This window comes from Trematomus bernacchii, unplaced genomic scaffold, assembly GCF_902827165.1.
Source record: "Trematomus bernacchii unplaced genomic scaffold, fTreBer1.1, whole genome shotgun sequence".
Taxonomy (NCBI): Eukaryota; Metazoa; Chordata; class Actinopteri; order Perciformes; family Nototheniidae; genus Trematomus; species Trematomus bernacchii.
Genome location: NW_022987648.1, coordinates 1,982,392 through 2,007,145, shown reverse-complemented (window position 1 = coordinate 2,007,145; position 24,754 = coordinate 1,982,392). Strand labels below are relative to the sequence as shown.

The window sequence follows — 24,754 nt, the reverse complement described above, 5'->3', positions numbered from 1 at the left end:
GATTTGATGGTCAAGTTAGATGCTGCGTATCACAGTGCACTGAGATTTGTGACAAACTGTAAAGCATTAACCCATCACTGTACCCTGTATGCAAGGGCTGGTCTGCCTTCACTAACTGTACGGAGGCTCAGTCACTGGTACATTTTTATATATAAAGCCATGTTAGGGAAACTTCCATCCTACATCTGCTCCCTGATCTCACAGCGAATTGTAAGTGGCTACTGCCTGAGATCGCATGCTGTGGTTTTATTAAATGTGCCAACTGCTAGGACTGTCTTAGGGAAGATAGCATTTAGATGCGCAGCTCCACTGTCCTGGAATAGTCTGCAATTGAAATGGAAACTGAGCAATCTGGTGCCACTAAATGTTTTTAAAGCTCGGTTGGATGCTACTGAATCGGATGCTGTTGGTACCTGTGCATGTGGATAGTTATGTAAATTGTAATCCCTGTAATGATGCTGCATGATGTCCTTTTTGTTGTTCTGTTTATGTTTTTATGTTTCATGTGGAACCTACTTGAGCAGGTCTCCCTTGAAAAAGAGATCAATGATCTCAATGGGATACAACCTGGATAAATAAAGGCTTGAAATGAAATGAAATGAAATCAGTCAAATCTAAAACCAATTCTTAAACAGACAGGTTACCAGTAAAGACAGAATAAAATAGGGGTGTTGGGGTCTAGCCTTATTTGTAAAAGATCTTGCTGCTGCATTTTGAACAAGTTGAAGGAGGGATATTGCTTTTTGGCTTAATCTAGAACATAAGGAGTTACAGTAATCCAGACGTGATGAAATAAAAGTAGGCAAAAGTGGATGACTTAATTTTTGAAAAGATAGGAAACTGATCAAAACAGAAACTTCTGATTAAAAGAGAGGTTACTATCAATCATCACACCGAGGTTTCTGGATATGGGTTTTATATTTGAGGCGATATCTGTTGTGTTTCTGCTCTGTATTACCTGCAGTGCCCTGCCGAGAGCTTTGTCCTCACGGTTGACTAAGAACAGTGCGGAGATGCCAGCATCATGGAGGCGGAGAGCTGCATTAGTAATCTCCTGCGCTTTGCCGACGGCCCCGCCCACGAAGAAGATGGCCACCTTCCTCATGAGGAAGCCGCTGCGCACTCTCTTGAAGGTGTTCTGGGCCACAAAGCTCATGGCGGTGTCCAAGCTGCGCTGCTTTCGGGTCTTCAGGGTGTGCAGCCCCTCGATGTGCTGCAGCAGCGCACGTTTCTTCATTGCATCGGCAAAGCGGACCTCAGTGGTCACCTCATCGTTGTACATGGTGACAGCCACACGAGCCCCTCTGGGACAGTTACTCTCAGAGATGGTGATGTCCCGGACCAGGCGCAGGACTGTGTCACGCATGTTGTTGAAGACTGGGTCGCCAACGCCCACGGAGATATCCAGGACAAAGGCCAGCTCAGTGGGGTAGAGCGGGCACTCCTGCTGACCTGTGGGTGTACATGTAGAAGATTTAGATTCTGTGTAACAGTGCATAAAGCACATATTTGAACTAATTCATCCTATTTGTTTTACTTACCATAACAGCAAGCTGGTAGGAAATAGGGGACAAATATTGTTTTTAGTCTACAACACATGAGTATATTCATTTATTTTTTACGGTTGTCATGTAATAACATTACTGTTGATTTCAGAATTTTACTCACGGCAGTTTTCTCTGATTTTCTTAACCAGGTCACATTGCTGAGAAAAAAAGAGAAACACGTTGAAAGAGTGATCACCAGAGATGTGTTTTGCTATTTATTAAATACAGTTTCCAAACTGTGATATAGAAGCACATACCACAACACCTGGTCCCCTCGGTCCTTTCTGACCCTATTAAAATAAAATAAAAAACAGTGGCCCATGACAAAAAGTATTTTTTTGCATTGCGTATAATAACACATTTTGTAAAGAGCAACAATTTAGGTGAGCTCGAGTGATGTGAATCACATGTTAACTCCATCAAAAACATAACTTTTCAGAAAGTGTTCGTATACTAAAAATCATAACTCCAGAAATGTTTCTACGGTAGCACCATGTCATTCATACAGAGGTTCCTCAAAAGGAATCATTTCATGTTGCTTACATATGGCCCAGGATGTCCGACCTCTCCCTTCTGTCCGGGTGTTCCTATATTCCCAGAGACACCCTGGAAAGAATGACAAGTGTAAAGAAAAAATTATGAAAGCTATTCGTTTGTAGTTTTAAAAAGAGCTTGTTTTAATGTGCACGGTCATGCAGCTCATTCACAGCTAAGCCTGCATAAAGCTTTCCACTGTATCAGACCACTGTATCACACCAAACATGTCCAGTGATGCTGGGGGCTTAGGCTAAGTGACACCATACAGTATATATATACGTACACATTTACAATGTTTTATCAAATTAATCAATCTAAGGATCTCCAAACGTACCCTCTGGCCAAGATTGCCTATGGGTCCAGGGCCGCCCTTTGTGCCGGGGTCACCAGCTGCTGCCTGAAATGATGGAAGGGAAGTGAATGGAAATGAGAAACAGAGTTACCCTGTAATCTACAAGCTCTGCTGAGATTCTACTCAGGACTCAGTGTTGTGTATTACCTTTTGTCCTGAGAATCCTGGGAAGCCCTCATCACCCTGTGGAGGGAAATGCATACTTTGAGAATTGTTTATTCATTTATTTATTTGTATCCTTTTTTAATAAATGTATATATCCTTTTTGTTTTTGTTTGTAAGGTATTCCCTTTGAGTTGTTTCATTTATTCTTCTTCCTTTAGTTGTGAGAGCGAGGTCTGCTGTATTAGCTTAAGGATTCTTGACCTCACATTGTCCTTTTCTAATCATTAGATATATGAGGCTACATACAATTTTAACACTCATTTTATTGAAGATGACAAAACCATGTTTTTATTACCATACATTACTTCCGATTATTAGAGATAAAAGTGTACTTGCCTTTCTTCCTGGAGAACCTGCAACGCCAAACCCGTCTCTGCCGTCTTCACCCTTTGAAACAAAGAAGGAGAAGAGAAAGGCTCGACCAACGTGCAATCAAAGTCAGAGTACTTATTAAAGACAGAACACATGGAATAAGATCCGTCCCAGCAAAAACACCAATTCCTTAATTAAAAACCCAACAGAGCCGTTTTCAGATAGAGGTCCTTGCTTTAAAGCAAACACGGCAGCGAGGCAGTGGTAGTTATTCAAAAGATTATCTAATAACTGTCTGCTGTTTGGACATTTGTTTCCCTAAACAACATGATAAACTGTGTTTATCTGATATCATGAGGAATGGTTCTTATCTGGCCAACTTTCACCATTTTACATTATGGAGCATGCAAGAAGATGTGTCTGCACTCTTACAGACTCTCCACGGGGACCAAGAGGTCCAACACCACCCTTAGGTCCAGGGTCTCCTGGCTCCCCCTACAAAGGCACAGAGACAGGCAGATACAGACAATGAGACAGAGACAGAAATAATTACACGAGTGAATGTCAATGCTTCAAGTTAAGAGGGAAATGTATCTTTGAGCAGTCAGGATAGAGTTTCTAAGGATTTAATTAAGTTATATTTGCAGTAGATCTCAAGCAGAACCTTGATGTTTTCTTATAGTGCTTTCATACCGGCTGAAATAGACTATTCATATGTGTCCGAGATTGTAAGAGAGCTGGGCTTAGGCCAGCGTATCTATAAAGGAAACAAGCAGGTGATGGGAGAGCATAAGCCATACAATTATGTTCCACTCAATACCTTGCGACCAAGAGCTGCTCTTCTCCCCTTTTCTCCAGCCGTACCTGGGATACCTCCGGGACCCTGAAAAATAAAACATTGAAATACATACCATTTTCCTAAATAAAGGTATACTGTGCACCTTTTTTTCAGTTAATTAAACCAAAACAAATTGTTAATAGTTGCAATGTGTGGTTAATTTGTCTCTGTTCTTTATCTGCATTTGATCATTTTAAACCATTTCAATTTTTTTAAATATGATCAATAAATATACATGTCCATACTTCAAATCAATATGATTGTAGTATGTTACAGACATAGCTAAAACAAATATTGAATAAAATGGTCCTCAGAGGTTCACTCACCCTGGGTCCAGGATTTCCATCTTCTCCTCTGGGTCCTGGTGCACCTATCGGTCCAGAGGGACCCTTAAAGAAGACAAACCAGACATTTATGACGCACCAGTCTAGACTTCCAACACTCAAATAGAGAATGAAAAAACACATTCCTAGATAAATAAATACATCAGCCACAGTCCAGTAAAAAACATTTGTAGTGATGCTAATGTGGCGAAGTAATGACAGCATTCTCTGTAATACATGTTTGGCAGGTGAATTTGTGAATTGGATAATCTGCCAAATATTATGAAAAGAAGGACAAACTTACTCTAGATCCTCCAATACCAGCTTCTCCCTGAACACCCTCCACTCCAGGCTTTCCGGGATTTCCCTTTAACGACATGCCAACAGCAAAATGTTATTGCAACTACAAAAGTTACTGCAATATGTATATGGTATGGTATCACTATAAAGGGACTTACAGCTTGTCCAGGTGGGCCTCTTCTGCCATTAGGTCCCTAATAAAGTGGGAGTAGAAAAACCTTTTGATTAAAAAAACAGTTGCATGTTAGTATTAAACAAAGATAGTGAAGATATGGTCAAATGATTTACCCCTCTTCCAAGTTCACCGGGGCCACCCTTCTTTCCATCCTCACCAGGCTCTCCCTGTCATTTCAGAGCAAATGTCCGAATGAACCCAGCATGTAAACACAATCAAGCAGGATCTGTTTAAAATGGATTGGCAGGATATTTGTTTTCATTTTCAAAGCATTATAATGTGTTAAGAGGGATGTTACCGCTGGTCCTGCATCACCGGGGTCTCCTTTAGGTCCTGCACGGGTGTTATCTTGTCCACTTGTACCCTATTAGTAAGAAAACACTTTTTCAAGTTCAACATTCAGCTGGTATAGGACTTATTATTTTTTAACAGAACTGTTAACTTTGTCTAAAGTATCTCTGTTTAACACAGTGAACGTAGATGTGTTATAGATCCTGGCAGTAAAAGGAAGTACAACCAGCATCCATAGTACTCACGGGGTCTCCTCGGATTCCCTGATCTCCTATGCCTCCACTTTGTCCTTTGAGGCCTTTGGGACCCTAAGAACAATATGTGAACATTTATCAGCACTAGCAATATGATATGTGTAAAGAAATATGGGTATATAAAATGTAAAAGGTAATGTATCCAGTCACTAACTCTCATGCCAGGGTTTCCACTGTCTCCGGAGAGTCCAGCCACTCCACTTTTGCCCTGAAATATAGAGAAGATGCATATTAAAGCCCATAATCATACATAAACCAAAGCACATCACATATTTTTCACACATCGACTCTTTGGAGGGAAGACAAGAAGCTCTCAAATCTGTATGATGTATTACATATAAAACACAAAGACTTAATGACAAAATGTAATATAACACACACTTACCTCTTCTCCATTAATGCCATCAAGCCCAATTTCTCCAAATTCACCCTAAAACACATTTACAGTTGTCAGATTATCAGTCCAACATTCTTTGCTGACAGTAGAATCTAATAATGACGAGTTCTCCTAAGAGAACATACTCACCTTTTCTCCTGAGTAGCCACGAGAACCCTGAACAAAAGGAAAAACTGTTTTATCCCATTATATTAAATACAAAAAAAGAATGTTGAACATTTAAAGTAACAAATTAGTTTAAATTGAATGTTAAATGTAATATCAAAGCCTTTACCTTGACACCCCTTTGTCCAGGACATCCCTGGAAACCCTGAGTTCCATTCACACCAGGAGGACCTCTCTCTCCCTGTCATTACAGAATAAAGACAATACATGACCGATACAGAATAAAGCAGGAAAGTACATTTGAAAATAAAATAAAGTTGGTGAAAAACAATATATATATTGATTAACATTGTTTGAAAATGGTTTTATAATGATATATTAGGAAAGAAAGATGGAAACATCATCAGACTGTGACGAGGCATTCAAACTCACAGGTCCTCCCTCATCTCCAGGATGTCCTTGGCTTCCTGTTAATCCCGGACCACCCTAAAACAGAAATGACCAAAACATTAGCTTTTGAAAAACAATTATGTTAAGATAAGAAAAGATAAGATGAGATGGACCGTTATTGATCCCCGTAGGGAAATTCAGGTGTTGTAGCAGCAACAGAATAAGACAGAAACACAGATAGTACACATGGGATAATAATACATACAAATAAAATAAGATAAAATAGGAGTAAACATGTAGTAATAGTATGAATAGAAATAACAAGAATGACCTGAGTCAAACTCTGAACCGGTGAATGTGCATACCTTTGTTCCTGGAAGTCCAACTGCTCCTCGGTCTCCTCTGGTGCCGGTACATTTGCACGGCACTGCACAGCACTCTCTCTCTGCAATATTGTCCTACACAGCAAAAACCCAAATGTTAAGTAATTAAATGTTTAATAATAACGCTCACAAAATACTTCCGTCTAACTGAATAGAACTCACCAGTTCTTCCATCAGCTCATAGTCCAATTCCATGACATTGACTCTTAAGGGTCTGGTGTACCTAAATCCGCGACCAAATTCCAGCAGCAAAGCCTCCTCAAATTTGGGCACCCGCTCGAGCCCAACCAGAATGAAACTGTTCACTCCTGTTTTGTAATTAGAAGAGTTTAAGGAACATTGATTACTTATGAATATAACATGATCATTTCACAAGTTTAAGGATAGATAGTCATTAAGGACTGTTGCATCATCTGTGTACCTGATTGCTGAAGCTCCTCAACTCCTTTTTTCAATTCAGCGTATTGGGCGTCAATACCATCAGTCAGATGAACAACAACCTTAAGTAGAACAAATCAAATCAGTTTGACACATCCTTATGTTCTCCATGGGTCTATTGTTTAGTACATTTAAAATAAAAATATCCAGATCCTCTTTCCTGGTCTTTATATTTTGTATGTCCAAATACAGGGTTCAGCTTTTATTTGTTACCTAAATGTTGATTAAATATGAATGAAGATTAACTTGGAGAATGAAACAACTGAACCTGACATGAAGCAGTGTGCTGGAGAGAAAACATCTTACTAGAGCTCTTATTGTACAGCGGTGTTATAGTGTGGAGGTTCTTGTCTTGTGAACAATGTTTAACAAGTATATAAACTGGCTACAGGAAGCACTTTCAGCATTCCAGCTTGATGTTTGCCTGCCATCAAGAAACTCAATTACTTAATGTTAATTAGAAAAAGCTTACATTTCTTAACAACAACAATAGCGACTGTCAGTGCTTGCTAAAAATGAATAGCTACTACAGGTTGCACACTGCCCTTTGCTGATAAGAAAGATAGAGTTAGGGTACGTTCACACCGGAAGGAGATAGACGCAAATTCATTAACTCATGGTTTTGAATAACTAGTATCAGTATGTCGTTATTTCAGCATCATTTTTAAACATGTATTACAATTAAATCACAGTCAAATATGTTAATTTTGTTGTAGTTGGTATCTAAAATAGTATCTACATGGAGATAAGCCACGCCTCCTTGCTAGAGAGTCTAGTTTGAATGACGCGAGTAAACACAACTGAAAAGCGATGCAAATGTTTGCATTGCATCTGGTGTGAACGCAACATTAAAGTCTAGATAACAGAATATATCATAACTTTTACAAGTTTGATTTTGGCCTGGCATATCTTTTGTTAAAACTGTTTCAGTAACCAACCTTGACAACGCTTTTCTGTCTGGTTTTGAACCTATCGATGTAAGCTGAGATGGTCTTTCCATTTAGGACAAAGGGGCCACGCATCTGTAGGGCTTTGAAGGCCTCAAAGAGAACTTGATCATTTTCTGTAAAGTCCAGCTGAACAGGATTAGAGTTAGAGTCCATGGCCAGCATGCCCACTTGGACAGACGGAATCTGCCCAGATGAGCAACTGATAGCTGCCATTTTGGAAATCCTCTTCAGAATGGCTTCCATCCTCCTCTGGAGGTTGGTCTGAGCACTGAAGATGTCTTGTTCAGAAACATCAAAACCCACCAACACTTCTATGCTGCAGGCTGTAAGACAGAGCGTGTGTTATTAGGCATTTTGGCTAAACCACAGAAACTGAAACATTTACATTTTAGCTGCAACATGTGAAACAGCTCATGAAAGGTATTACATGAAAAAGTGTAGGAAAGAAAACAATATATCTTACTTTTAGTAGATTCTGGCACACCAACACACAACTTCCCTTTCACTTCATCATCCAAAGTCTCCAGGATTTGCTCATTCAGCTCGGAAAGTTCCAGATAGGTGCTTGCTCTAGCCACAGTGGAGGACTCGCTTGCTAGGTCTTCTAATTCACCCTCAATGTCGCCCACTCCTACAGCAAAGACTCTCACACCTTTATTCTTCAAACCAAGAGCTGCTGTTTTTCCATCATCAGCTGAACGTCCTCCAGTGAGAACCATAAGGATCTGAGGAGTGCCATCATCCATCCTACTGCCTTTTTCTTTGGTAAAGTAAACATCTTGAATGTGGCGAATGGCTGCACCAGTGTTGATTCTACGTCCACCTTTGTATTCTACTCGGCCAATGGCACTTACAATGTCTTGCTTGTTCTTGTATGTGTTGAGGTAGAATACATCAGTAACATCTGTGGTATAATGTGCCAAGCCGATCTGAAGGTTGTCTTGCTCATTGTAGAACAGATCAATTAGGTTGGTGATAAACATCATCACTTCATTGAAGTTGTCCCTTCCCAAGTTAATGGAGCCATCCACCAAAAACACTATATCAGCCTTTTTGGATGGCATGCCTGTTGATACTAAGAAGAGAGAGGCGAAATTGGTGAGTACAGGGTAGAGAATTGTAAGAACAGGAGAATACATTTAGACAATGTACTCATTACATTGTGAGACCTTGAGATATTTAGGAATGTGAATTTTGTTCAACTTACTTGGATAATCTGTGGGTAAGTCATCAGCGCTGGTTCTCAGCCTGTCAATAACCTCCTGCTGGATTGAAGATAGGCCAGGGAAGTTAGAAACCTGAAGGACATCAGATGAGGTGGTGGCAATTTGGCTTAGCTGTTTTCTGTCAGCACCAGCTGCTCCAACACCAATGCAGTTGACCCGGGAGCTCTTAAGCAGAGGTCCATAAAGAGCAACATCTTGGCGGGAACGTCCACCTGTGAGAACCACAAGATGCTGGGAGGCTGCAGGACGAGCACCAGTAGCGGCCTTTAACTCATTATTTATGACGTATTCAATGGCATCAGCCAGATTTGATGACCGGCCACCCATCTGACGAAGTCTTTTAACAGCAGAAACAACAGCTGGCTTGTTGTTGTGAGAATTGAGTGAGAACTCTGTATTTACTCTGTCTGCATACTGGACAACAGCAACACGCACTTGATCAGGCTGCACATCGAGTTGTTGGACAATGTTGAAGATGAAGTCACGGATATGTGCAATTCCAGCAGCACCTGTATTGTCTGAGCCATCAATAAGGAAGATGATGTCCTTTCTCCCAAGATTTAGGGTTGGGCCTGCACATTAAGCACAGAGGGAAAAAGAGACATACTTCATTTTGAAATATATTATTAAATGACTGAAAAGATATTTATGACTTTAACACCACTCCTTAACAAAACTTAGGTCTGGAGGCATGCAGTAGTGGATGGGTGAACACTGCCCTAAACCCTTAAACACATACTACTAAGCCCTGAGCAAATTATAAAGACATGTTTAAGCAATGTTTTATGAGCATTTACAACTTGAAGTTAACTTAACCATGAATATATGAGATAGTATTTCTTACCCAAGTCCACTTGGGGAGGAACATAACTGTTGATGATGTCAGTGGTGGATATTGTTTTCACTGAATTAATGACCTGTGGCTCCACACTTGGAAGCTGCTGGAAACTGTCAACTGTGTATGCCAGATCAGGCCTCAGGGAAATCTGTTTCAGTTCATCAGGGTCTGCATTCCTTGAACCAATTGCAAGAGGTGCAACCTGGCTTCTTTTAAGTTGGTCAGCTGCAGTGGATACATCATCAGAAGATTTGCCACCTGTAACTAGAATCAGGAACTGAGGCACACCATCCTCGATGCGGCTACCCGCTGATCTCTGGTAGATATTTCTGTGGACATACTCAAGAGCACGACCTGTGTTAAGACGGTTTCCACCTTTGGTTCGCAGTTTCGTCACAGCCTGTCGTACCTCATCTTTGGTAGAGAATTCATTCAGAAGAAATTCGGGCTTCGGATCATCACTGTACTGTACCACTGAAATTCGGACCTTATCCAATCCTACATCCAGCTTCTCCACAACTCTTCCAATCATTTCACGGATGGAAGGGAACTCACTACGCACTGCTGTTGTGCCATCAATCAGAAACACGACATCCCTCTTTTCTCCTCCTGTGAGCTGTGGTTCGATCACTGCTCCAAAACAATGCAAGCACAGTAAAAAGGTAACATTACTTATTAGAGTGTTTCTAATAGACATGGTGTAGAGGATATACAGTATGACTGAGAAAGTCAATAATCATGTAAAAAAATAAGGCAAATAACATACTATAATAAAGTATTGGATTGGGGTATGTGAGAATGTTTAGGCAGTAAATCAATTTATTAAACCATAGAATACAAATTACCTTCAATGGTTGGGAATACTGGACGCAAACTGTTGATGTCATCATCTGACAGCTCAGTGAGTGTGGTGATTAAGTTTTCTTGGACTGTGTACAGGCCAGGCAGATCATCTACACTGAAGGCAAAGTTAGGCACGTATGACACCACCTGAAGCTCTGTAGGGTTGACATCCCTGGTCCCAATGGAGAAGGGAAGAACTCTGGATTGTTTGAGGGAAGATGCTGCAACATTGATGTCATCTGTGGAAGACCCACTTGAGACGACAATAACAAACTGTGGTACACCCTCTTGCTTCCTGCTACCATGGGCAGGTGTCAGAGCATCTTGATTGACAAACTGCAAGGCCTGACCCAGGTTACGTTGTCTTCCTCCTCGATGCCTCATTTCCTTGACCGCATTCAAAACACCTTCTTTGGTTTTATGTGTGTTCAGATACATGTCAACTTGGGCAAAGTCACCATACTGGACCACGCCAATCCGGATCTTGTTTTCGCCCACATTGAGAGTACCAACAACCCTGCGGATAAACTCCTGGATGATGGGAAATTCAAGTCCAACACCATCAGATCCATCAACGAGGAAAACGACATCCTTCCGGGGTCCCTGTGTCTCAGCTGAAAGACAGAAAGAAATTAAAAAGATCAATAAGAATATACATTTGCTCAAAGAGAGAATGCAGCTGCTAGCAAAAAGAAAAAATCAACTCATAAAGACTCTTGTTTGAGTTTGCAAGATAAGCATTCCAATGTAGGCTTTGTTTCCTGAGACTCAGATTCAAGAGTCCTCAGAATCAAGCACTGCACTCTATTGCGAAACTTCTTCATCTTCAGTAGGCTGCAGATTTATCAAACATATGAATAACCAATTAAGAAAGAATTAGCCATATTGTCTGTGATCACCCATAACACACAATATTAAAGGCAACGTTTATGCAAAGTAAAATATATCGAATGTCTACCTAAACTGTTGCTTTAAACTTTTATGATTTTTGCATCACTTACTTCAAACACATTTATTCAACACGTATTGAGTTATGCATTGTTTAAGAGGTCACAAAGTTGAGACAAACGTACTTTGCAGCATACACACATCTGATTCACCTCTGATCAACGCAATCAATTTTTTGTAGGACCAACAACTTTATGCTGACTGAATAGGAAATCAAATTAAAATATTAATAAATAGAGTGAGAACCCTGCTCATTCTGGTTTTTCAGCCGTCATCTAAATAAGGTGAGAACGAGTGCTTGGAGTATAATACATTGCATTGATGGCATACAAGTCTGGTGGCCTTTTTAATTCAACATACCAAGTGTTTCTTGGGAGAGCTGAATGACAGCAGCCTCCACCGAGGACTGAAGTTGCTGTTGGATACTGGGAAGGTCAGTGAAATCAGACTCAGACAGAACAAAATTGGGACCGTGGGATATCTTTTCCAGTTCTCTGCTATCAGAGCTCCTGGTTCCAATCGCGAAGGTCAAGACACCCAGCTGTTTGAGATCAGAGGCTGGTGCATCAACACTGTCAAAAGACTTTCCGCCACTTAGCAATAACAGGATCTGTGGAACTCCTTCTAGGCGCCTGCTTCCAGCAGAGGCTGTAAAGACATTATCCCTCAAGTACTGGAGAGCTGCTCCAGTGTTGAGGGGTCTTCCACCTTTGTGTTTCAAACCTCTGACTGTGTCAAGGATTTCTCCTTTTGTCGTGTATGTGTTCAGATAGAAATTGACAGCTGGATCTCTGCTGTACTGCACCACTGAGACACGGTCTTTGTTGTCGTCCACACTGAGTTTCTCTACTACTCTTTGGACAAAGTCTTGCATGGCTGGGAATCCACTTCTTGTACTATCAGTTCCATCCAACAAGAACACAACATCTCTTCCTGGTTGTTGTCTCTCCACTAGGGAACATAGAATTTGAGAGATGTTTAGGTTTGTTGTCAAGAGTCATATGATGAAAACGAACCAAAGTTTTAACAGCAATTCTGATGGCGCAACGGTTTTTTTCAAAGCTGAATTTAGTGATATACACTTGAATACAGTTCAAATTGCATCCTACCATGATTTTGGAATGTAAGTAAGTCACTTTCTTACCAGTTTCTGTTGGTGTTACCGGCGTAGCTCTCACTAGCACTGTGCTCATCACAGAGGAGAGCTGTTCTTGGACACTGGGGAGGTCAGTAAACTCAGACACTGATAGAGCGTAACTAGGGTCATATGATATCTTCCTCAGCTCTCCACTGTCAGAGTTCCTTGTTCCAATACCAAGCACAATGATGCCCTGCTGTTTGAGAGCAGAGGCTGGGGTGTCTACATTGTCAAAAGACCTTCCACCATTTAGCAGGATCAACATCTGTGGAACACCCTGCAGGCGCCTACTCCCGGAGGAGTTTGTAAAGACATATTCTCTGACGTATTGGAGGGCAGCCCCGGTGTTGAGGGGTCTGCCTCCTTTGTGTCTCAACCCTCTAACCGAATCAACAATATCCTCTTTTGTGCTGTATGTTTTCAAGTAGAAATGGACCTCTGCATCTTTGCTGTACTGTACTACAGAGACACGGTCTCTGTTCTCTCCCACATTGAGTTTCTCCACCACCCTCTCAACAAAATCACGCATGGCAGGGAAGCCATTCCTTGTGCTATCAGAGCCATCCAGAAGGATCACAATGTCCTTTTTGGCAGTGTCAACTGAGAAAAGACAGGAAGACAAAATATGAAAACCTTTGCAATAATATGTGCATGGAATAGTTCTGAAGATGTGGACTATCTTTTTGAAAGCACCTCGCAATGATTACTTTAATTTTAAGCAGTGAAAAGAAAACTGGCACCCTCTCTATTTAAAAGTACAATGTAGGTCAGATAAGTCAAGTAGGCTTTAGGCCAACAAGAGGACATGCTTGATAACATACCAAGTACAGTTGGGGTTTGTGGGGTGACGTCTATAACCACAGCCTCCACCGAGGACTGAAGTTGCTGTTGGATACTGGGAAGGTCATTGAAATCAGACACAGATAGAACAAAATTGGGACCGTGGGATATCTTTTCCAGTTCTCTGCTATCAGAGCTCCTGGTTCCAATTGCGAAGGTCAAGACACCCAGCTGTTTGAGATCAGAGGCTGGTGCATCAACACTGTCAAAAGACTTTCCGCCACTTAGCAATAACAGGATCTGTGGAACTCCTTCTAGGCGCCTGCTTCCAGCAGAGGCTGTAAAGACATTATCCCTCAAGTACTGGAGAGCTGCTCCAGTGTTGAGGGGTCTTCCACCTTTGTGTTTCAAACCTCTGACTGTGTCAAGGATTTCTCCTTTTGTCGTGTATGTGTTCAGATAGAAATTGACAGCTGGATCTCTGCTGTACTGCACCACTGAGACACGGTCTTTGTTGTCGTCCACACTGAGTTTCTCTACTACTCTTTGGACAAAGTCTTGCATGGCTGGGAATCCACTTCTTGTACTATCAGTTCCATCCAACAAGAACACAACATCTCTTCCTGATTGTTGTCTCTCCACTAGGGAACATAGAATTTGAGAGATGTTTAGGTTTGTTGTCAAGAGTCATATGATGAAAACGAACCAAAGTTTTAACAGCAATTCTGATGGCGCAACTGTTTTTTTCAAAGCTGAATTTAGTGATATACACTTGAATACAGTTCAAATTGCATCCTACCATGATTTTGGAATGTAAGTAAGTCACTTTCTTACCAGTTTCTGTTGGTGTTACCGGCGTAGCTCTCACTAGCACTGTGCTCATCACAGAGGAGAGCTGTTCTTGGACACTGGGGAGGTCAGTAAACTCAGACACTGATAGAGCGTAACTAGGGTCATATGATATCTTCCTCAGCTCTCCACTGTCAGAGTTCCTTGTTCCAATACCAAGCACAATGATGCCCTGCTGTTTGAGAGCAGAGGCTGGGGTGTCTACATTGTCAAAAGACCTTCCACCATTTAGCAGGATCAACATCTGTGGAACACCCTGCAGGCGCCTACTCCCAGAGGAGTTTATAAAGACATATTCTCTGACGTATTGGAGGGCAGCCCCGGTGTTGAGGGGTCTGCCTCCTTTGTGTCTCAACCCTCTAACCGAATCAACAATATCCTCTTTTGTGCTGTATGTTTTCAAGTAGAAATGGACCTCTGCATCTTTGCTGTACTGTACTACAGAGACACGGTCTCTGTTCTCTCCCACATTGAGTTTCTCCACCACCCTCTCAACAAAATCACGCATGGCAGGGAAGCCATTCCTTGTGCTATCAGAGCCATCCAGAAGGAACACAATGTCCTTTTTGGCAGTGTCAACTGAGAAAAGACAGGAAGACAAAATATGAAAACCTTTGCAATAATATGTGCATGGAATAGTTCTCAAGATGTGGACTATCTTTTTAAAAGCACCTAGCAATGATTACTTTAATTTTAAATAGTGAAAAGAAAACTGGCACCCTCTCTATTTAAAAGTGCAATGTAGGTCAAATAAGTCAGGTAGGCTTCAGGCCAACAAGAGGACATGCTTGTTAACATACCAAGTACAGTTGGGGTTTGTGGGGTGACGTCTATAACCACAGCCTCCACCGAGGACTGAAGTTGCTGTTGGATACTGGGAAGGTCATTGAAATCAGACACAGATAGAACAAAATTGGGACCGTGGGATATCTTTTCCAGTTCTCTGCTATCAGAGCTCCTGGTTCCAATCGCGAAGGTCAAGACACCCAGCTGTTTGAGATCAGAGGCTGGTGCATCAACACTGTCAAAAGACTTTCCGCCACTTAGCAATAACAGGATCTGTGGAACTCCTTCTAGGTGCCTGCTTCCAGCAGAGGCTGTAAAGACATTATCCCTCAAGTACTGGAGAGCTGCTCCAGTGTTGAGGGGTCTTCCGCCTTTGTGTTTCAAACCTCTGACTGTGTCAAGGATTTCTCCTTTTGTCGTGTATGTGTTCAGATAGAAATTGACAGCTGGATCTCTGCTGTACTGCACCACTGAGACACGGTCTTTGTTGTTGTCCACACTGAGTTTCTCTACTACTCTTTGGACAAAGTCTCGCATGGCTGGGAATCCACTTCTTGTACTATCAGTTCCATCCAACAAGAACACAACATCTCTTCCTGGTTGTTGTCTCTCCACTAGGGAACATAGAATTTGAGAGATGTTTAGGTTTGTTGTCAAGAGTCATATGATGAAAACGAACCAAAGTTTTAACAGCAATTCTGATGGCGCAACTGTTTTTTTCAAAGCTGAATTTAGTGATATACACTTGAATACAGTTCAAATTGCATCCTACCATGATTTTGGAATGTAAGTAAGTCACTTTCTTACCAGTTTCTGTTGGTGTTACCGGCGTAGCTCTAACTAGCACTGTGCTCATCAGAGAGGAGAGCTGTTCTTGGACACTGGGGAGGTCAGTAAACTCAGACACTGATAGAGCGTAACTAGGGTCATATGATATCTTCCTCAGCTCTCCACTGTCAGAGTTCCTTGTTCCAATACCAAGCACAATGATGCCCTGCTGTTTGAGAGCAGAGGCTGGGGTGTCTACATTGTCAAAAGACCTTCCACCATTTAGCAGGATCAACATCTGTGGAACACCCTGCAGGCGCCTACTCCCGGAGGAGTTTGTAAAGACATATTCTCTGACGTATTGGAGGGCAGCCCCGGTGTTGAGGGGTCTGCCTCCTTTGTGTCTCAACCCTCTAACCGAATCAACAATATCCTCTTTTGTGCTGTATGTTTTCAAGTAGAAATGGACCTCTGCATCTTTGCTGTACTGTACTACAGAGACACGGTCTCTGTTCTCTCCCACATTGAGTTTCTCCACCACCCTCTCAACAAAATCACGCATGGCAGGGAAGCCATTCCTTGTGCTATCAGAGCCATCCAGAAGGAACACAATGTCCTTTTTGGCAGTGTCAACTGAGAAAAGACAGGAAGACAAAATATGAAAACATTTACAATAATATGTGCATGGAATAGTTCTCAAGATGTGGACTATCTTTTTGAAAGCACCTAGCAATGACTACTTTAATTTTAAAATGTGAAAAGAAAACCGGCACCCTCTCTATTTAAAAGTGCAATGTAGGTCAAATAAGTCAGGTAGGCTTCAGGCCAACAAGAGGACATGCTTGTTAACATACCAAGTACAGTTGGGGTTTGTGGGGTGACGTCTATAACCACAGCCTCCACCGAGGACTGAAGTTGCTGTTGGATACTGGGAAGGTCATTGAAATCAGACACAGATAGAACAAAATTGGGACCGTGGGATATCTTTTCCAGTTCTCTGCTATCAGAGCTCCTGGTTCCAATCGCGAAGGTCAAGACACCCAGCTGTTTGAGATCAGAGGCTGGTGCATCAACACTGTCAAAAGACTTTCCGCCACTTAGCAATAACAGGATCTGTGGAACTCCTTCTAGGCGCCTGCTTCCTGCAGAGGCTGTAAAGACATTATCCCTCAAGTACTGGAGAGCTGCTCCAGTGTTGAGGGGTCTTCCACCTTTGTGTTTCAAACCTCTGACTGTGTCAAGGATTTCTCCTTTTGTCGTGTATGTGTTCAGATAGAAATTGACAGCTGGATCTCTGCTGTACTGCACCACTGAGACACGGTCTTTGTTGTCGTCCACACTGAGTTTCTCTACTACTCTTTGGACAAAGTCTCGCATGGCTGGGAATCCACTTCTTGTACTATCAGTTCCATCCAACAAGAACACAACATCTCTTCCTGGTTGTTGTCTCTCCACTAGGGAACATATAATTTGAGAGATGTTTAGGTTTGTTGTCAAGAGTCATATGATGAAAACGAACCGAAGTTTTAACAGCAATTCTGATGGCGCAACTGTTTTTTTCAAAGCTGAATTTAGTGATATACACTTGAATACAGTTCAAATTGCATCCTACCATGATTTTGGAATGTAAGTAAGTCACTTTCTTACCAGTTTCTGTTGGTGTTACCGGCGTAGCTCTCACTAGCACTGTGCTCATCACAGAGGAGAGCTGTTCTTGGACACTGGGGAGGTCAGTAAACTCAGACACTGATAGAGCGTAACTAGGGTCATATGATATCTTCCTCAGCTCTCCACTGTCAGAGTTCCTTGTTCCAATACCAAGCACAATGATGCCCTGCTGTTTGAGAGCAGAGGCTGGGGTGTCTACATTGTCAAAAGACCTTCCACCATTTAGCAGGATCAACATCTGTGGAACACCCTGCAGGCGCCTACTCCCGGAGGAGTTTGTAAAGACATATTCTCTGACGTATTGGAGGGCAGCCCCGGTGTTGAGGGGTCTGCCTCCTTTGTGTCTCAACCCTCTAACCGAATCGAACAATATCCTCTTTTGTGCTGTATGTTTTCAAGTAGAAATGGACCTCTGCATCTTTGCTGTACTGTACTACAGAGACACGGTCTCTGTTCTCTCCCACATTGAGTTTCTCCACCACCCTCTCAACAAAATCACGCATGGCAGGGAAGCCATTCCTTGTGCTATCAGAGCCATCCAGAAGGAACACAATGTCCTTTTTGGCAGTGTCAACTGAGAAAAGACAGGAACACAAAATATTAAAACCTTTGCAATAATATGTGCATGGAATAGTTCTCAAGATGTGGACTATCTTTTTGAAAGCACCTAGCAATGATTACTTTAATTTTAAATAGTGAAAAGAAAACTGGCACCCTCTCTATTTAAAAGTACAATGTAGGTCAAATAAGTCAGGTAGGCTTCAGGCCAACAAGAGGACATGCTTGTTAACATACCAAGTACAGTTGGGGTTTGTGGGGTGACGTCTATAACCACAGCCTCCACCGAGGACTGAAGTTGCTGTTGGATACTGGGAAGGTCATTGAAATCAGACACAGATAGAACAAAATTGGGACCGTGGGATATCTTTTCCAGTTCTCTGCTATCAGAGCTCCTGGTTCCAATCGCGAAGGTCAAGACACCCAGCTGTTTGAGATCAGAGGCTGGTGCATCAACACTGTCAAAAGACTTTCCGCCACTTAGCAATAACAGGATCTGTGGAACTCCTTCTAGGTGCCTGCTTCCAGCAGAGGCTGTAAAGACATTATCCCTCAAGTACTGGAGAGCTGCTCCAGTGTTGAGGGGTCTTCCACCTTTGTGTTTCAAACCTCTGACTGTGTCAAGGATTTCTCCTTTTGTCGTGTATGTGTTCAGATAGAAATTGACAGCTGGATCTCTGCTGTACTGCACCACTGAGACACGGTCTTTGTTGTCGTCCACACTGAGTTTCTCTACTACTCTTTGGACAAAGTCTTGCATGGCTGGGAATCCACTTCTTGTACTATCAGTTCCATCCAACAAGAACACAACATCTCTTCCTGGTTGTTGTCTCTCCACTAGGGAACATAGAATTTGAGAGATGTTTAGGTTTGTTGTCAAGAGTCATATGATGAAAACGAACCGAAGTTTTAACAGCAATTCTGATGGCGCAACTGTTTTTTTCAAAGCTGAATTTAGTGATATACACTTGAATACAGTTCAAATTGCATCCTACCATGATTTTGGAATGTAAGTAAGTCACTTTCTTACCAGTTTCTGTTGGTGTTACCGGCGTAGCTCTCACTAGCACTGTGCTCATCACAGAGGAGAGCTGTTCTTGGACACTGGGGAGGTCAGTAAACTCAGACACTGATAGAGCGTAACTAGGGTCATATGATATCTTCCTCAGCTGTCCACTGTCAGAGTTCCTTGTTCCAATACCAAGCACAATGATGCCCTGCTGTTTGAGAGCAGAGGCTGGGGTGTCTACATTGTCAAAAGACCTTCCACCATTTAGCAGGATCAACATCTGTGGAACACCCTGCAGGCGCCTACTCCCGGAGGAGTTTGTAAAGACATATTCTCTGACGTATTGGAGGGCAGCCCCGGTGTTGAGGGGTCTGCCTCCTTTGTGTCTCAACCCTCTAACCGAATCAACAATATCCTCTTTTGTGCTGTATGTTTTCAAGTAGAAATGGACCTCTGCATCTTTGCTGTACTGTACTACAGAGACACGGTCTCTGTTCTCTCCCACATTGAGTTTCTCCACCACCCTCTCAACAAAATCACGCATGGCAGGGAAGCCATTCCTTGTGCTATCAGAGCCATCCAGAAGGAACACAATGTCCTTTTTGGCAGTGTCAACTGAGAAAAGACAGGAAGACAAAATATGAAAACATTTACAATAATATGTGCATGGAATAGTTCTCAAGATGTGGACTATCTTTTTGAAAGCACCTAGCAATGACTACTTTAATTTTAAAATGTGAAAAGAAAACCGGCACCCTCTCTATTTAAAAGTGCAATGTAGGTCAAATAAGTCAGGTAGGCTTCAGGCCAACAAGAGGACATGCTTGTTAACATACCAAGTACAGTTGGGGTTTGTGGGGTGACGTCTATAACCACAGCCTCCACCGAGGACTGAAGTTGCTGTTGGATACTGGGAAGGTCATTGAAATCAGACACAGATAGAACAAAATTGGGACCGTGGGATATCTTTTCCAGTTCTCTGCTATCAGAGCTCCTGGTTCCAATCGCGAAGGTCAAGACACCCAGCTGTTTGAGATCAGAGGCTGGTGCATCAACACTGTCAAAAGACTTTCCGCCACTTAGCAATAACAGGATCTGTGGAACTCCTTCTAGGTGCCTGCTTCCAGCAGAGGCTGTAAAGACATTATCCCTCAAGTACTGGAGAGCTGCTCCAGTGTTGAGGGGTCTTCCACCTTTGTGTTTCAAACCTCTGACTGTGTCAAGGATTTCTCCTTTTGTCGTGTATGTGTTCAGATAGAAATTGACAGCTGGATCTCTGCTGTACTGCACCACTGAGACACGGTCTTTGTTGTCGTCCACACTGAGTTTCTCTACTACTCTTTGGACAAAGTCTCGCATGGCTGGGAATCCACTTCTTGTACTATCAGTTCCATCCAACAAGAACACAACATCTCTTCCTGGTTGTTGTCTCTCCACTAGGGAACATAGAATTTGAGAGATGTTTAGGTTTGTTGTCAAGAGTCATATGATGAAAACGAACCGAAGTTTTAACAGCAATTCTGATGGCGCAACTGTTTTTTTCAAAGCTGAATTTAGTGATATACACTTGAATACAGTTCAAATTGCATCCTACCATGATTTTGGAATGTAAGTAAGTCACTTTCTTACCAGTTTCTGTTGGTGTTACCGGCGTAGCTCTCACTAGCACTGTGCTCATCACAGAGGAGAGCTGTTCTTGGACACTGGGGAGGTCAGTAAACTCAGACACTGATAGAGCGTAACTAGGGTCATATGATATCTTCCTCAGCTCTCCACTGTCAGAGTTCCTTGTTCCAATACCAAGCACAATGATGCCCTGCTGTTTGAGAGCAGAGGCTGGGGTGTCTACATTGTCAAAAGACCTTCCACCATTTAGCAGGATCAACATCTGTGGAACACCCTGCAGGCGCCTACTCCCGGAGGAGTTTGTAAAGACATATTCTCTGACGTATTGGAGGGCAGCCCCGGTGTTGAGGGGTCTGCCTCCTTTGTGTCTCAACCCTCTAACCGAATCAACAATATCCTCTTTTGTGCTGTATGTTTTCAAGTAGAAATGGACCTCTGCATCTTTGCTGTACTGTACTACAGAGACACGGTCTCTGTTCTCTCCCACATTGAGTTTCTCCACCACCCTCTCAACAAAATCACGCATGGCAGGGAAGCCATTCCTTGTGCTATCAGAGCCATCCAGAAGGAACACAATGTCCTTTTTGGCAGTGTCAACTGAGAAAAGACAGGAAGACAAAATATTAAAACCTTTGCAATAATATGTGCATGGAATAGTTCTCAAGATGTGGACTATCTTTTTGAAAGCACCTAGCAATGATTACTTTAATTTTAAATAGTGAAAAGAAAACTGGCACCCTCTCTATTTAAAAGTACAATGTAGGTCAAATAAGTCAGGTAGGCTTCAGGCCAACAAGAGGACATGCTTGTTAACATACCAAGTACAGTTGGGGTTTGTGGGGTGACGTCTATAACCACAGCCTCCACCTGAGGACTGAAGTTGCTGTTGGATACTGGGAAGGTCATTGAAATCAGACACAGATAGAACAAAATTGGGACCGTGGGATATCTTTTCCAGTTCTCTGCTATCAGAGCTCCTGGTTCCAATCGCGAAGGTCAAGACACCCAGCTGTTTGAGATCAGAGGCTGGTGCATCAACACTGTCAAAAGACTTTCCGCCACTTAGCAATAACAGGATCTGTGGAACTCCTTCTAGGCTGCCTGCTTCCAGCAGAGGCTGTAAAGACATTATCCCTCAAGTACTGGAGAGCTGCTCCAGTGTTGAGGGGTCTTCCACCTTTGTGTTTCAAACCTCTGACTGTGTCAAGGATTTCTCCTTTTGTCGTGTATGTGTTCAGATAGAAATTGACAGCTGGATCTCTGCTGTACTGCACCACTGAGACACGGTCTTTGTTGTCGTCCACACTGAGTTTCTCTACTACTCTTTGGACAAAGTCTCGCATGGCTGGGAATCCACTTCTTGTACTATCAGTTCCATCCAACAAGAACACAACATCTCTTCCTGGTTGTTGTCTCTCCACTAGGGAACATAGAATTTGAGAGATGTTTAGGTTTGTTGTCAAGAGTCATATGATGAAAACGAACCGAAGTTTTAACAGCAATTCTGATGGCGCAACTGTTTTTTTCAAAGCTGAATTTAGTGATATACACTTGAATACAGTTCAAATTGCATCCTACCATGATTTTGGAATGTAAGTAAGTCACTTTCTTACCAGTTTCTGTTGGTGTTACCGGCGTAGCTCTAACTAGCACTGTGCTCATCACAGAGGAGAGCTGTTCTTGGACACTGGGGAGGTCAGTAAACTCAGACACTGATAGAGCGTAACTAGGGTCATATGATATCTTCCTCAGCTCTCCACTGTCAGAGTTCCTTGTTCCAATACCAAGCACAATGATGCCCTGCTGTTTGAGAGCAGAGGCTGGGGTGTCTACATTGTCAAAAGACCTTCCACCATTTAGCAGGATCAACATCTGTGGAACACCCTGCAGGCGCCTACTCCCGGAGGAGTTTGTAAAGACATATTCTCTGACGTATTGGAGGGCAGCCCCGGTGTTGAGGGGTCTGCCTCCTTTGTGTCTCAACCCTCTAACCGAATCGAACAATATCCTCTTTTGTGCTGTATGTTGTCAAGTAGAAATGGACCTCTGCATCTTTGCTGTACTGTACTACAGAGACACGGTCTCTGTTCTCTCCCACATTGAGTTTCTCCACCACCCTCTCAACAAAATCACGCATGGCAGGGAAGCCATTCCTTGTGCTATCAGAGCCATCCAGAAGGAACACAATGTCCTTTTTGGCAGTGTCAACTGAGAAAAGACAGGAAGACAAAATATTAAAACCTTTGCAATAATATGTGCATGGAATAGTTCTCAAGATGTGGACTATCTTTTTGAAAGCACCTAGCAATGATTACTTTAATTTTAAATAGTGAAAAGAAAACTGGCACCCTCTCTATTTAAAAGTACAATGTAGGTCAAATAAGTCAGGTAGGCTTCAGGCCAACAAGAGGACATGCTTGTTAACATACCAAGTACAGTTGGGGTTTGTGGGGTGACGTCTATAACCACAGCCTCCACCGAGGACTGAAGTTGCTGTTGGATACTGGGAAGGTCATTGAAATCAGACACAGATAGAACAAAATTGGGACCGTGGGATATCTTTTCCAGTTCTCTGCTATCAGAGCTCCTGGTTCCAATCGCGAAGGTCAAGACACCCAGCTGTTTGAGATCAGAGGCTGGTGCATCAACACTGTCAAAAGACTTTCCGCCACTTAGCAATAACAGGATCTGTGGAACTCCTTCTAGGCGCCTGCTTCCAGCAGAGGCTGTAAAGACATTATCCCTCAAGTACTGGAGAGCTGCTCCAGTGTTGAGGGGTCTTCCACCTTTGTGTTTCAAACCTCTGACTGTGTCAAGGATTTCTCCTTTTGTCGTGTATGTGTTCAGATAGAAATTGACAGCTGGATCTCTGCTGTACTGCACCACTGAGACACGGTCTTTGTTGTCGTCCACACTGAGTTTCTCTACTACTCTTTGGACAAAGTCTCGCATGGCTGGGAATCCACTTCTTGTACTATCAGTTCCATCCAACAAGAACACAACATCTCTTCCTGGTTGTTGTCTCTCCACTAGGGAACATATAATTTGAGAGATGTTTAGGTTTGTTGTCAAGAGTCATATGATGAAAACGAACCAAAGTTTTAACAGCAATTCTGATGGCGCAACTGTTTTTTTCAAAGCTGAATTTAGTGATATACACTTGAATACAGTTCAAATTGCATCCTACCATGATTTTGGAATGTAAGTAAGTCACTTTCTTACCAGTTTCTGTTGGTGTTACCGGCGTAGCTCTAACTAGCACTGTGCTCATCACAGAGGAGAGCTGTTCTTGGACACTGGGGAGGTCAGTAAACTCAGACACTGATAGAGCGTAACTAGGGTCATATGATATCTTCCTCAGCTCTCCACTGTCAGAGTTCCTTGTTCCAATACCAAGCACAATGATGCCCTGCTGTTTGAGAGCAGAGGCTGGGGTGTCTACATTGTCAAAAGACCTTCCACCATTTAGCAGGATCAACATCTGTGGAACACCCTGCAGGCGCCTACTCCCGGAGGAGTTTGTAAAGACATATTCTCTGACGTATTGGAGGGCAGCCCCGGTGTTGAGGGGTCTGCCTCCTTTGTGTCTCAACCCTCTAACCGAATCGACAATATCCTCTTTTGTGCTGTATGTTTTCAAGTAGAAATGGACCTCTGCATCTTTGCTGTACTGTACTACAGAGACACGGTCTCTGTTCTCTCCCACATTGAGTTTCTCCACCACCCTCTCAACAAAATCACGCATGGCAGGGAAGCCATTCCTTGTGCTATCAGAGCCATCCAGAAGGAACACAATGTCCTTTTTGGCAGTGTCAACTGAGAAAAGACAGGAAGACAAAATATTAAAACCTTTGCAATAATATGTGCATGGAATAGTTCTCAAGATGTGGACTATCTTTTTGAAAGCACCTCGCAATGATTACTTTAATTTTAAATAGTGAAAAGAAAACTGGCACCCTC

General features: G+C 42.5%; 1 protein-coding gene across 1 annotated transcript in view; it reads right to left on the bottom strand.

Moving 5' to 3' along the window:
• The window catches only part of col6a3 (collagen, type VI, alpha 3), a 70,701-nt gene that overhangs the window by 10,355 nt on the left and 35,592 nt on the right, over positions 1 to 24,754 (bottom strand). The window contains 48 exon segments of the mRNA XM_034134551.1: positions 959 to 1,452; positions 1,542 to 1,553; positions 1,669 to 1,705; positions 1,805 to 1,837; positions 2,091 to 2,153; positions 2,419 to 2,481; positions 2,584 to 2,619; positions 2,938 to 2,988; positions 3,346 to 3,408; positions 3,734 to 3,796; positions 4,078 to 4,140; positions 4,379 to 4,441; positions 4,533 to 4,568; positions 4,663 to 4,716; positions 4,848 to 4,913; positions 5,086 to 5,148; positions 5,249 to 5,302; positions 5,480 to 5,524; positions 5,621 to 5,647; positions 5,766 to 5,837; positions 6,029 to 6,082; positions 6,352 to 6,444; positions 6,532 to 6,677; positions 6,791 to 6,869; positions 7,746 to 8,080; positions 8,221 to 8,832; positions 8,965 to 9,555; positions 9,828 to 10,454; positions 10,667 to 11,278; positions 11,973 to 12,563; positions 12,757 to 13,350; positions 13,572 to 14,171; positions 14,365 to 14,958; positions 15,180 to 15,779; positions 15,973 to 16,566; positions 16,788 to 17,387; positions 17,581 to 17,967; positions 17,969 to 18,175; positions 18,397 to 18,996; positions 19,190 to 19,783; positions 20,005 to 20,604; positions 20,798 to 21,391; positions 21,613 to 21,687; positions 21,987 to 22,214; positions 22,408 to 22,597; positions 22,839 to 23,002; positions 23,224 to 23,823; positions 24,017 to 24,610. Of these exon segments, the coding sequence (XP_033990442.1) occupies positions 959 to 1,452; positions 1,542 to 1,553; positions 1,669 to 1,705; positions 1,805 to 1,837; positions 2,091 to 2,153; positions 2,419 to 2,481; positions 2,584 to 2,619; positions 2,938 to 2,988; positions 3,346 to 3,408; positions 3,734 to 3,796; positions 4,078 to 4,140; positions 4,379 to 4,441; positions 4,533 to 4,568; positions 4,663 to 4,716; positions 4,848 to 4,913; positions 5,086 to 5,148; positions 5,249 to 5,302; positions 5,480 to 5,524; positions 5,621 to 5,647; positions 5,766 to 5,837; positions 6,029 to 6,082; positions 6,352 to 6,444; positions 6,532 to 6,677; positions 6,791 to 6,869; positions 7,746 to 8,080; positions 8,221 to 8,832; positions 8,965 to 9,555; positions 9,828 to 10,454; positions 10,667 to 11,278; positions 11,973 to 12,563; positions 12,757 to 13,350; positions 13,572 to 14,171; positions 14,365 to 14,958; positions 15,180 to 15,779; positions 15,973 to 16,566; positions 16,788 to 17,387; positions 17,581 to 17,967; positions 17,969 to 18,175; positions 18,397 to 18,996; positions 19,190 to 19,783; positions 20,005 to 20,604; positions 20,798 to 21,391; positions 21,613 to 21,687; positions 21,987 to 22,214; positions 22,408 to 22,597; positions 22,839 to 23,002; positions 23,224 to 23,823; positions 24,017 to 24,610 (13,613 nt within the window).